General features: G+C 45.1%; 1 protein-coding gene across 6 annotated transcripts in view; it reads left to right on the top strand.

The window, feature by feature from the left end:
• ACADSB (acyl-CoA dehydrogenase short/branched chain) overlaps positions 1-5,966 on the top strand; it is a 36,844-nt gene extending 30,878 nt beyond the window's left edge. For 5 of the 6 annotated variants that reach the window (XM_073546438.1, XM_073546440.1, XM_073546441.1 and 2 more), the window contains 3 exons: positions 773-910; positions 1,951-2,050; positions 5,177-5,966. In XM_073546438.1, coding sequence (XP_073402539.1) covers positions 773-910; positions 1,951-2,050; positions 5,177-5,247 — 309 coding nt within the window. In that variant the 3' untranslated portion in view covers positions 5,248-5,966. The remainder of the gene's footprint in view (positions 1-772; positions 911-1,950; positions 2,051-5,176) is intronic. The other variant, XM_073546442.1, reaches the window with a different exon arrangement.
• The last annotated feature ends 7,973 nt before the right edge of the window (positions 5,967-13,939 follow it).

The following is a 13,939-nucleotide window of genomic DNA, read 5'->3' as shown; positions in this document are numbered from 1 at the left end:
TTAATACTTTTTTGCGAAAAAAGTAAATGTTCATTATTTCTTTCCACATTGCTTTAGTTCTCGTAAAGCGCCTGGTGGGTTAATCTTCTTGAATGTGTTTTTGAGCACCTTGAGGGGTGCAGTTTTTAGAATGGTGTCACTTTTGGGTATTTTCTGTTACATTGAGACCCCCCCCCCCCAAGCACACTTCAAATGTAGTGTTGTCCCTAAAAAAAAAAAAAAAAAAAATGGTTTTGTAATATTTGTTTGAAAAATCGCTGGTCAACGTTTAACCCTTATAACTTCCTAAGAAAAAAAATTGTTTCCAAAATTGTGCTGATGTAAAGTGGACATGTGTGAAATGTTATTTACTAACTATTTTGTGTGACCTATTTCTCTGATTTAACGGTACAAAAATGAAAAGTTAGAAAATTGCAAAATTTTCAAAATTTTTGCCAAACTTTCCATTTTTTTCCCGTAAATAAACGCAAGTCATATCGAAGAAATTTTACCACTGACGTGAAGTACAATATGTCACAAAAAAAACTCTCAGAATCACCGGGATCCGTTGAAGTGTTCTAGAGCTATAACCTCATAAAGTGACAGTGGTCAGAATTGTAAAAATTGGCCCGGTCATTGAGGGGTTAAAGGCACATGACAGCTTATTGAATTTGGAGAAAACTAGTGTAAAGATAGGGGGATGTGAAACCTCGTACAGATGTTTTCCGTGGTTGGGTTTCCGCCTCTCACCCTGCCGTGTACCAGTACCACATCTCCCCATTCCTCCGTGCAGGGCATGCAGCACCAGATCTCACACGTGGCCACCCAGCTGGAAGCCGCCCGACTACTCACTTATAACGCAGCCAGACTAAAGGAAGCTGGAAGACCTTTCAAGAAGGAGGCGTGCATGGCAAAGTACTTTGCGTCTGAGGTGATAGCAATCTTCCAACTTATCGTTCACTTTCCAAATACTTTCCCTTTTCCTTCTGACTTCGTCGGTCTTTGGACCTGGCGCTGATCAGATTATGAATTGTTCCAGGCAACTTATTTTACTACTTCTAGATGGAGAAATATTTGTAACTTATGGGAACTTTGCAAACAACGGAGCAAATTACCCCACTACACAGCTATATGAGCAGATCTAACGGGGTCGTGCACGGCACATGGCTTGAAACTTGGGGTCATGCACCAACCCCTCGGGCCCTGCAGGAGGCGCCACACCAGCCTTGTCTAGAGTATTCCTTTTATAATAGTCAGTGAATCATATTTTATCGCCAACAGGTGGCGCTACAGGGATAGAAGTCAGATATTACTCCGCTCGCTAACATTGGGGCTACATTTTCCCACCTAAGATAATTACCGGGAAAATGGATATAAGAAACAGTTCTGAAAAGTGAAAGGAAAAAATCTGAACAGTTTGGTTAATTTACGCATAAACATCCATACTAATCATTGTCGTAGGCCTCATCCACATGACTGCATTACAGATCTGCTTGGAAGATGCCATAATAGGGCACTCGTAGAGGGGCATCGGACTGTTACGGGACCTTCATGCTCCATACGGTGCCACATTACGGCGATGTTCTCATCTAGTATTGGGACTCGGAGGATAGCCTGTACATACGGCACCTGATGGAGCATTGTAAAGTGGACAGCACGTGTCCCAATACGACCTCCGGGCCTCATGCATTAGGACTAATGCCTCCCATATGTCTTCACGGTATATGATAAGACCCCACAGGCCATTCACAGCCTTATACAGTCATTCACCAGATAGAGCAGTAGGATCGTTGTTAATCAGAGCCTGCCTGCTGACAGTTTCCTTGTACCTTACTATAAAGCCATAGAGCTTCACTTTAAATCTTTTACAATATCTTAAGCTATAAACTTATGTTTTTGTCTACACAAACAATTTGTAAATCAGCAAAAATAATTTTCCATGTGTTTCTCCCCCCCCCCCCCCCCCTTAAGTTGGCTGGAATGACAACCAGTAAATGTTTGGAGTGGATGGGAGGTGTCGGATTTACCAAGGACTATCCGATTGAGAAATATTACAGGGATGCAAAGATAGGTAAGACGTCTTACAATATGTACATGCAGTGGGATGTAGTTGGAGAAGCAGTATGTGTGCCCCCCTTATGTTCCCCTGGCTTCACAAAACCTTTAACCCCTTCGAGAGATTTGACGTAAGTTTACGTCATGGTCTGGAAAGGGGTTCCCGCAAAATGATGTAAATTTACGCCATGACGATCGTGCGGGCGCAGCTCCTGTGCCGCCGGGTGCTCAGTGTAAGTTATAGCCACGACCGCAGCGATCTTAAAATTGCTGTTGGGAGAAGTCGCCTTCAAATATGAGAGACCTGGAGCAGTTTGCAAAAGAAGAGTGGTCCAAAATACCAGTTGAGAGGCGTAAGAAGCTTGTCGATGGGTTCAAGAAGCGATCGATTACAGTTATTTATTCCAAAGGGTGTTGAGGGTGCCAACAAGTTTGTCCGGCCCATTTTTGGGGTTTTGTGTGAAATTATGTCCAATTTGTCTTTTTTTTTCTTCTTTTTTTTTTTGTGTGTGTTGTTCCAATACACTCAAAGGAAATAAAACTGTGTTATCACAAAACATGTAATTGGAATTAATTTTATGGAACAATTTTAAGAGTGTCAGCATTTTCAGCCAAGACTGTATGAGGTTTTTGGCGTACTCAGGAGAAATTGCATCACAAATTGTACAGTTTATTTTCTCCCATTGCCCCTTTTGAAAATTAAAAACACTGGGGCCAAAGCAACATTTTAGTGGAAAAAAATTTAATTTTCAATGTACTCAGCGTAATGTTATACAATTTTGTGAATTGCCTGAAGTTTAAAAAATGCTTTATACATCCCTAGATGAATTGCTCAAAAACTGTAGTTTACAAAATGGGGTCACCTGTGGGGGGTTTCTGCTGTTCAGGCACGTCAGGGGCTCTTCAAATCTGGCATGGTGTCCGCAGTCTATTCAAGCAAAAGTTGCATTCCAGAAATCAATTAGTGTTAATTCCCTTCCTTGTCCTGCCATGCGCCCAAACAGTTTTCCACCACATATGGGGTATCGGCATACTGAAAAGAAACTGAGCAACACATTGTACTCTTCATATTCTCCTGTTACCCTTGTGAAAATGCAAAATTTGGGGCAAAACCAACATTTTTGCAGGAAAAATGTTTTTGTTTTTTTTTTTTTTTTGTTTTTTTTAATCACAGCTCGAGGGGTGTAGTTTTCAAAATGAGGTCATTGGTGGCGGGAGTTTCTAATATTTAGGCACATCAGGGGTTCTGCAAACGTGACATGGGGTCCACTCTTGATTCCAGCCAGTTTTGCATTCCAAAAGTCAAATGTGGCTCCTTCTCTTCTGAGCTCTGCTGTGCGCCCAAACTGTAGTTTCCCACCACATATGGGGCATTGGCGTACTCAGGAGAAATTGCACAAATTATACAGTCCATTTTCTCCTGTTGCCCTTGTGAAAAAGCAAAATTTTGTGTTTTTGAGAACAAATAAACGCAAAAAGTATCGACTAAATTTAACACGATCATAAAGTACAATATGTAAGGAAAACTCATCGGTGAGATCGGTTGAAGCGTTCCTGAGTTATTACCTCATAAACTGACACTGGTCAGAATTGTAAAATCTGGCCCGGTCAGGAAGGTGAAAACAGGCTGGGGGTTGAAGAGGTTATATCATCAGTCTTTTTACACACCCTCGGGCCCTCTGAAAGGGCCTGTCCTTAGATAGAACTTCCGGGTTGTGTGATCACATCTTATATAGCAAGGTCTCACAACCATCCACAGCCCCTCTCACAGTGGAAGCGGGAGATCGCACTCGTTTTCGCAAGACCACTCTCTTTGTTCTAACCGAGTGTTTCATATCTTTCACTAAGCGGTTTGTGTTCGGTAACAACTTGGTGAACGATGCAGCAGCACTGGGTTAGTGCAGAGATCGAGATCTTGTGCATTGAATGCGAAAGGGCCTGTGGACTTTAGGTATCTCTATAGTTACGACCACTGACATAGTAACAGCTATTTGCTAGTTACTGTAACCATGGATACCCAAGGTCCTGCAATGCCTGCACGTAAGGAAAGAGATATAGCCAATCAGAAGAACTATACTCCATTTCTAATTGGAGGTATTTGCCAATATTATTATGACACCTACTACGTATTGGGATAAGGAGATGGGAATACCCCTTTAAATAAAAATGGCAGCCCCGGACTTGTTTCTTTAAAAGTGGCAAGTAATTTTCCTTATCACTTGCAATTGTATGGTCATTGCACACTTGGACTCTATTATGGTCACATTAGAGCTTTCCACCAAGGCAGACATGTTAGCAGTATTCCCCAAGCTCTCAACAAGAAAAATAAATCAAGCACCGTAATTGCTGATTAAAAAAATTCTTTATTAGGAAAATTTCCTTAAAAATATGCACCATGAAACTTAACTTTTTTTTTATAAATGCTTGATGAACGGAGGACACCCTCTAATCAGCGCACTTCAGATGCTCCGAAACGAGTTGATTAGAACAGATTGACTTCCGAAATGCATTGACCAGATAGTGTTCTCCATTCACTGTATACCATCATGTGCGTTTTAATGGAAGCTATTGTTATGGTATTTTTCTAGAGAAGTAGATTTTTTTTTTTTTTTATTTACGATTCTAGGTCTATTTTTCCTGTTGCCGGTTTATATGTGAGCCCTCATCTGTGACATCAGGTGTACGTGAGCTTTATCTGAAGGCTCTGAAATCTGCCATTGTATAGGCGTACCATGCATATTTCGTCCATAGACTTCTATGGTAAAAAAAGTGCATAATGCGTGCTTGCCTGTAAGGCAGTCCCTACAGTGTTTTGGCTGTCGAACAGCCATGAGACATGCAGCCACGGGGATTCAAACATATTTTTCGAGCACGCCTTAGACACCCTGGTTAGCACATGAGCATGCCCCGATAACACTTTATCCGAGCATGTTCGCTCATCACTAGCTTCCATCTGAGGACTGTAACAATATGGACGTGTCTGGCATGTACACACAATGTTTGCGCTAAACGAAGGCTCCTAACATGATGTGAACAGAAGCTAACGCTTTATTGCAAACCTTTGATCCTCATGTGCGAGGAAGCGTTTTGTATCTCTCTTTTGGAACTATAATACTAGTAAATGCTGCACTGTGTTCTCCAGGTACAATATACGAGGGAACCTCCAACATCCAACTGAGCACAATCGCCAAGTTCATCGATCAGGAGTACTGAAGAGGCGCGTTCCAGCATCGTGTCCGTCCTCCGGCTAATCACCTAAGAGGAGATACTGGGTTCTCGACCATTGATTTCCACATTTGTATCAATGCAGAATCATTAAGTCAACCAATCCCCCTGATCGCTGCCACTACCTCAACGATGTATCCGTTTATTCTGCTATGTAGATTTCCTATTAAATGCAATCAAGTTACTGGTGTGCATCTCATGCAAGGATATCTACATCTACTCCATGTAAAGATTTGGGTCACGTTGGAGGATTTGGAAAATATGACCTGCTAATGAAGTCCCACGGTGGCTCAGTGGCTAGCACTGTAGTTTTGCACCACTGGGGTCCTGGGTTCAAATCCCACCAAGGACAACATCTGCAAGGAGTTTGTATGTTGTCCCTGTGTTTCCTCCAGATGCTTCGGTTTCCTCCCACACTACAGAGCCATAATGATAGGGAATGTAGATTGTGAGCCCCAATGGGGACAGTGCCGATAATGTCTGCAACGATCCTCTGTAACTGAGTAAAATAAAGTCCCAGTTACTGCACATGGACATCCTAGTAGGGGAGATCCTCCTAATATGCCACCCTTTTATTAGCCAGAGCAGAGAACTGATCTTTGGTCACAAGTCACAGCTTCCATTTACGAAACGATTGTCTTCATGAACCCTTGTATAAGGCTGCTAAACCTAAAAATGAAAAATCACTAAAATAAATTGTATCTTTATGTGGCGGTGTGGTTTAGATCGCCCGATCTGCGCTGAGGGGTGGAGCAATATAAGCCACTCCTCTTGAAGAGACGGAGTTGAACTAGAGGTTGCTAGTGTTTATTGTACTATCCCTTTAAACCAGATCAAATTACTGTTTAATAGTGGTGGCTATAAAATCTGTATCTGTAAATAAATTATTTTAGTGAATCTTATAAATCTCTCACCAAGATTTATTTTGGTTTTAGTCAAATCTGAAAAAAAAAAAAAAAATTACCTTTTAATTATTTAAAAAAAAAATCTGGGAAGTTGGGATTATCAAAAGCTCTGGAGATGAGGGCCTTGGTGAGAATACGGCAGCACTTACAAACATCCTCTACAACTTTCTTGTGATAAACATTTCTTTGTCAATTTATTTTAACTTTTCTATATGGAACAAAATAATGTGTAGATTTCAAAAGTCATTTCACATACGGGGAACCCGTACATTGTCCTGTTCCATTCAATGGGCTGGAGAAGACGGGCATGCCAACCAGTTGAGAATGAGTATATAGCCATCTACTTACAAAAGGATAAGCCATCAATATTAGATTATGGTGGTCAGAGTATTTGGTACCTTGACTATAGAGCTTCACAGCCACTTCATACAGCTGATCAGAGGGGGTGTCAGTAGTTGGACTTTCACCTAAGTAATATTCAGGGCTGTGGAGTCGGTAAACCAAACCTCTGACCCCACAGGACTGATCATTACTGAGCATGTACATGAAGTGCAGCACAGATTCATCTCAACTAAAAGCCGAGATCCTGAGATCAGGAACAGACATTTATAGGACATTTCAGAACTTTCCTAATAATTTACATCACATACTGCATTGAACTGCTGTATCCAATTTACTATTTTTTAGGAGTCTGAGTACCTCCATTTTATTCCAACTCCATCAAAATGGACACTGACTCCGACTCCACAGCCCTGGTAATATTGATGACTTATTCTTAGGCTAAGAAGTCAGGTTTCGTTTCTGTTCACATCGCATTCGAGCGCTACATTTTGCACATTTGCCAAGAAAGCTCTTGGCGAATATGACAAATGTATCCATAGACCTGTTTTCATCCAACGATTGCCAAAAAGTGTCTGAACTACACCTTGCTGGGTTCCATTGGTTGCTGCCAGTTCTTAACTTATGGCACTGCTGGACATCTTCCAATTTTGAAGATAATTAAACTTGATTTGTCCTCCATCTGCTGTACTAATTTTCCTTGGACGACCATTGCACCTATGGCGTTCAACGTTGCCCTTTTCCTGTTGCTTCTTCAAATGAGTTTGAACACCACATTGAGAAACCCCAGGATGCTGTGACATCTTTAGCTGGGAGAGACCTTGTTGATGCAGTATAAGTACCTTGTGTCTTGTTGCGGTGTTCTTAAATGAGGCTCCACGGACTTTATTTGCATATTCGTATTTCCCAGGGAGCAATGCACCTAGGATTTCACTGATTGAGCGCCTTTTGCCGGCTGCCTCAGTGTTTTCTTTGACTGGTCTCCCTGAGGTCAGTGATTGTTTTGTGATGTTGGTCTACTAGGCATTGCTTCCACCTAGCCAGAATCCTACTCCACACTGATGAGGGGCAACACCCCGAAACAGCTGTCTGTGGATAGATATCTGACCTTGGTATTTCCCTTGTCATATCTGTAAACTCGTAAAGAGCTGGATATTGACTTAAAGGGCCACTTAATATGGTGGTAATGGTGGTTTCCGAAAGGAGCCACTCCTTGGCTGGGTCCTTCCCTGGAGGAAGATCTGGCTAGTCCCATGTTTGAGACTCTTAAATGAGGCTCCACGGACTTTATTTGCATATTCGTATTTCCCAGGGAACAATGCACCTAGGATTTCACTGATTGAGCGCCTTTGCCTGCTGCCGCAGTGTTTTCTTTGACTGGTCTCCCTGAGGTCAGAGATTGTTTTGTGAGGTTTAATAAGTGGGATTTCTTGCCTTATAAATGGGGTTGGGACCATCAGTTGTGTTGTGCAGAACTCTGGTGGAAACACAGCTGATAGCTAACAGACTATTCAGTAGGACTGTTTTTTTTCTTGCCATAATACAAATTCTAAATAAAGAAAAACGAGTGGCCATCATTACTTTAAGAAATATAGGTCGGTCAGTCCGAAAAATTGGGAAAACTTTGAATGTGTCCCCAAGTGCAGTGGCAAAAACCATCAAGCGCTACAAAGAAACTGGCTCACATGAGGACCGCCCAAGGAAAGGAAGACCAAGAGTCACCTCTGCTGCAGAGGATAAGTTCATCCGAGTCACCAGCCTCAGAAATCGCAGGTTAACAGCAGCTCAGACCAGGTCAATGCCACACTGAGTTCTAGCAGCAGACACCTCTCTACAACAACTGTTGTTATTATTATTTATTTATATATCACCATTGATTCCATGGTGCTGTACATGAGAAGGGGTTACATACAAATTACAGACATCACTTACAATAAACAAACTAACAATGACAGACTGATACAGAGGAGAGAGGACCCTGCCAGTTCGGGCTTACATGCTACAGGATGGTGGGGAAGGAGACAGTAGGTTGGTTAGTTGCAGCAGTTTCGGTGTTGGTTGAGGTGATATCACCGGTAGTGGTGAGAGAGAAGGAGGTAACGGTGTCATTGCAGGCTGTAGGTTTTCTTGAAGAGGTGGGTTTTCAGGTTCCGTCTGAAGGATCCAAATGTGGTTGATAGTCGGACTTGTTGGGGCAAAGAATTACAGAGAATAGGGGCAGTTCGGGAGAAGTCTTGGAGGCGGTTGGGTGAGGAGCGAATAAGTGTGGAAGAGAGAAGGAGGTCTTGGGAGGACCGGAGATTACGTGAGGGAAGGTATCGGGAGATTAGTGCAGAGACATATGAGGGAGACAGGTTATAGATGGCCTTGTAGGTTAGCATTAGTAATTTGAACTGGATACGCTGAGGGAATGGGAGCCAGTGAAGAGATTTGCAGAGGGGAGAAGCGGAGGAGTAGCGAGGAGAGAGATGACTTAGTCGGGCAGCAGAGATGGATTGGAGAGGTGTGAGGGTATTAGCAGGGAGACCACAGAAAAGGATGTTGCAGTAGTCGAGGCAGGAGATGATGAGGGCATGCACAAGCATTTTAGTAGATTGAGGGTTGAGGAAAGGACGGATTCTGGAAATATTTTTCAGCTGGAGGCGACAGGAGGTAGAAAGAGCTTGGATGTGCGGTTTGAAGGACAGGGCAGAGTCAAAGGTTACTCCGAGGCAGCGGACTTCCGGTACTGGGGAAAGCGTGATGTCATTAATTGTTATAGCTAGGTCGGGTAAGGAAGATCTGTGAGATGGAGGAAAGATGATGAGTTCAGATTTGTCCACATTGAGCTTGAGGAAGCGAGAGGAGAAGGAGGAGGATATGGCTGATAGACACTCTGGGATTCTGGACAGCAGAGAGGTGACGTCTGGGCCAGAGTGGTAGATCTGAGTGTCATCAGCATAAAGGTGGTACTGGAATCCGTGGGACTTTGAGTTGCCCCAGACCAAGTGTATAGATTGAGAAGAGTAGGAGTCCTAAAACAGCCTTGGGGGACACCAACAGAGAGAGGGTGTGTGACATCGACGGCTATGACCGCCGATGCCCCTCCAGCAGCAGCGCACGCCGCAGCATCTCCTTACCTACGCGCCCCCGTCCAGGCGCGCGCTCGTCCTGCGTTCCTCCTCACTGCAGCTCCTGGTACCCGCTCTCTGTCGCGCGCCCCCTCCCGCTCTCTCCCTCCAGCGGTGGGCGGCGCTGAGGGGCAGGACAGGGGGACGCACTTCCGGGTGCTAGGATACTTCAGTCGTCGTCGCTGTGAGGAGGACGCCTGATGATCGTGTAGTCTCCTGCACCCTCTGGCCGCTACAGTCCTCTGTAGTTCCCCTTGTCCATGCTCTGTCTCCCTGCCGTGCCCTGTGTTACATGCCGCTGTAGTTCCTATTGTCCACGCTCTGTCTCACTGCCTTGCCCTGTGTCACATTCCTCTGTCCGTCAGTCCCGGGCCTGTATCTAAGCCAACCTCCTCCCTAGTCCTTATTTGTCCGTGGAGCCGTCCCTCTTGGTTCCGGCTGTCGCGCTTCCGTCCCCTGTGGTCCTGCCCCAAACGATCCCTGTATAGGGGTCGGTCTTCACCTGGTGTGCTCGGCCCAGGGGCTCCGGGTCCGCGATCCAGAGGGTCCACTCTCCGACGTAGCTCTTACCAAAAACGTCACAGTGTGGGATGAGGAGGTGGTGTGGGAGTGGGATATGCTGAATGTGCGGTTTGAAAGGTATGAGGAGATCCAGGATAGGGCAAGGCCTTTGATGCCGAAGGAGGAGAGGATCTGTAGTAGGAGGCAGTGGTCAACTGTGTCGAATGCAGATGACTGGTCTAGAAGCAGGAGTATAGAGTATTGTCCATTTGATTTGGCTGTAAGTAGGTCGTTAGTAATTTTGGTCAGGGCTGTCTCAGTGGAGTGATGGGGGCAGAAAAAAGATTGTAGATTGTCAAAGAGCAAGTTAGATGAGAGGTGGGAGGAAAGTTCAGCATGGACGTGCTGTTCCAGGAGTTTGGAAGCGAATGGGAGCAACGATATTGGGCGATAGCTGGACATAGCGGTTTGGTCGAGGGTTGACTTTTTAAGGATAGGCGTGATTGTGGCATGTTTGAAAGCAGAAGGGAAGGTACTGGACGTTAGTGATAGGTTGAAGAGGTGGGTTAGGGATGGGATAAGTGTGGTGGTGAGGTTGGAGAGGAGGTGGGATGGGATGGGGTCAAGTGCACAGGTTGTGAGGTGCGATTTGGAGAAGAGACGATTAAACTCCCCTTCAGTGATGTTGGAGAGTGAGGTTATGGGGTTTGGGCATTGGTCTGGTATACAAAGGGTGGTTGAGTGATGAAGACTTGCCTTGTTTGGTCAATCTTATTTTTGAAGTGTGTGGCAAAGTCCTCGGCAGAGATGAGGGAGGTTGGAGGAGGCAGTGGTGGGCAGAGGAGGAAGTTAAAAGTTTTGAATAACTGTTTGGCGTTGTAAGATAGGGAAGATGCAAGGGTTGTGAAGTAGGCCTGTTTAGCAGAGGTGAGGGCAGATTTGAAATCGAGTGTTGCCTGTTTGAATGTGGTGAAGTCATCTTGTGAATTTGTTTTCTTCCAGCGCCGCTCTGTCATCCTGGACACTTGCCGGAGCTTTTTAGTGGTGTTATTGTGCCAGGGTTGTCTGTTGATACGTCGCATTCTGCCATGAACGAGAGGGGCAACCACGTCAATAGCTGATGCGAGAGTGGCATTGTAGAAAGCAGTGGCACCGTCTGTGTCGTGGAATGAGGATATGGTTCCAGTGGTAGAATAGAGTCAGAGAGCGCGTGGGTGTCTAGGTGTGCAAGGTTTCTGCGGGGGTGCACGTGTTGCTGGCCATGGGTGCCAGGTGAGGACAGGGATGAGAAAGTGAGTAGATGGTGGTCAGAGAGAGGGAGAGGGAAGGTGGTGAAGTTAGAAAAAGAGCAGAGACGGGTGAAGACTAGGTCTAATGTGTGTCCGTCTGTGTGGGTGGCTGTGGAGGACCACTGAGTAAGTCCAAAGGATGAAGTAAGGGACAGGAGTTTGGAGGCTGCTGACTGAAGGGTATCAGTGGGGATGTTGAAGTCACCCATGATGATAGTTGGGGTGTCAGTTGAAAGAAAATGAAGAAGCCAGGTAGAGAATTGGTCAATGAAGGCAGTGGTCGGGCCTGGAGGTCGGTATATGACGGCCACTTGGAGGTTGGAGGGAGAGTAGATGCGGACAGAGTGGACTTCAAAAGCGGAGAGGATTAGGGAGGGAAGAGGTGGGATTGGGTTGAAGGTGCAGTTGGAAAAAAGGAGAAGACCCACTCCTCCACCATGTCTATTGCCTGGGCAAGGAGTGTGGGTGAAGTGGAGGCCGCCGTAACACAGTGCAGCAGGGGAGGCGGTGTCAGAGGGTGTCAGCCATGTTTCTGTGAGGCCGAGGAAGGCAAAATTGCGAGAGAGAAAGAGGTCATGAATCACATGGAGCTTATTGCAGATGGAGCGGGCATTCCAAAGTGCTCCCGAGAGAGGGAGCAGGGGGTTGGGTGTCAATGGCACAGGTTTTAAGTTGGAAAGATGGCAGTAGTTCTTATTAGGTAGGGAGCGGTAGGAAGGGGTAGTAATGGGTGGTATGAGCTGTGGGGGTCCAGGATTTGGAGATATATCGCCAGCAGTGAGGAGAAGCAGAGAAAGGGAGAGCAGATGGGAGGAGAGTGGGCAGCTTGTTTTATGTTTCATTCGGACATATTTGAGGTTGAGGAACAGTTCAGCAGAGGAGGTCAGGTGGGGAGGGAAGGGGAGATGATTATTTGGTTAGGTGGTGCTGGAGTTTGGGGATAGTGAAGGAGAGTGAGAATTAAAGGAGCAAACACTGTGAGGGCATATGTAAACATGGTGAAGAAATAAGATAGGTTAAAAGAAAATCTAAGTCCAAGTAATAAGTAATGCTTACTCAGCAGACATACCCAAAAGAGACAGGTACATAGTGTGGGGTCCTGACTCCTGCCGTGACTAACTGCCGTAGTAATAACTGCATCTTCATGATACTTTTGCTGCAGTGATACTTATGCTGCAGGGAGACGTGCCCCCTTAGGAGGCATCTGAATATATAGGACTGAGTAGAGGATCAGGTGAGAGGGATTGTGGGAACTGATTTGGAATAAATTACCAATTGCCTAGCACACCAGGGGATGTTAGGCAATCAAAGTCACAGGGCCTGGCTACAGCCATATGCTAGTAACACCTTACACCTGATATCTCTACTGGCCCCAACATGGCTATACAGCAGTAAGTATTGAGTTCAATGCAACAGATGAATTTAGCAAATATTCAGTAGGCACTGTTATATACCATTAAATGAAATGGGGATTGTAGCAGTAGTAGTAGCAGAGATTTTACCATTAAATGAAATGTTGCACTAGATGACAGCAAACAGGGATTGTAGCAGTAGTAGTAGCAGCAGAGATTGTACCTGTGTGAAGAGAGGAGAGGAGCTTGATGTTAATTATCGGCCGTATAACTGTTAAGAGGAGACTTTGTGCAGCAGGCCTTCATGGTAAAATAGCTGCACAAGCCACTGCTAAGGACAGGCAACAAGCAGAAGAGACTTGTTTGGGCTAAAGAACACAAGGAATGGTCATTAGACCAGTGGAAATCTGTGCTTTGGTCTGATGAGTCCAAATTTGTGATCTTTGGTTCCAACCACAGTGTCTTTGTGCGATGCAGAAAAGGTGAACGGATGGACTCTACATGCTTGGTTCCCACCGTGAAGCATGAAGGAGGAGGTGTGATGGTGTGGGAGTGCTTTGCTGGTGACACTGTTTATTCAAAATTGAAGGCATACTGAACCAGCATGGCTACCTCAGCATCTTGCAGCGCGGCATGCTATTCCATCCGGTTTGCATTTAGTTGGACCATGATTTATTTTTCAACAGGACAATGACCCCAAACACACCGCCAGGCTGTGTAAGGGCTATTTGACCAAGAAAGAGAGTGATGGGGTGCTACTACAGATGACCTGGCCTCCACAGTCACCAGACCTGAACCCAATTGAGATGGTTTGGGGTTAGAGATGAGCAACTTTGTCTTTTTTTGTGTCGAGTTGGGTTTCATGAAACCCGACTTTTGCAAAAGTCGGGTCGAACGAAATCGGACGACTATAGGGAAAAGTCAGAGGCCGACTGAAACACGAAACCCAATGCAAGTCAATGGGGAAGCAAAGTCGGCAGGGAATGGAAGACAGTAAACACACCTACAGTGCCCATTTCAATGCCAAAAACATCAATTCTTATAACTGAAGCTTGTCAACCTTAATTTACTTCATAATAATAGTTACGCATTAAAAACGGGGTTATTTGGCTAAAGTTGTGGGGGGGGGTAGGGCTGGCTCCAGGTTTTCGTGTGCCCTGGGCCAAAGAGTGTCAGTGCGCCCC

Source organism: Dendrobates tinctorius, unplaced genomic scaffold (genome assembly GCF_039654945.1).
Source record: "Dendrobates tinctorius isolate UK_male_01 unplaced genomic scaffold, ASM3965494v1 ptg000147l, whole genome shotgun sequence".
Lineage (NCBI taxonomy): Eukaryota > Metazoa > Chordata > Amphibia > Anura > Dendrobatidae > Dendrobates > Dendrobates tinctorius.
This window is presented reverse-complemented; position numbering and strand designations above follow the sequence as displayed.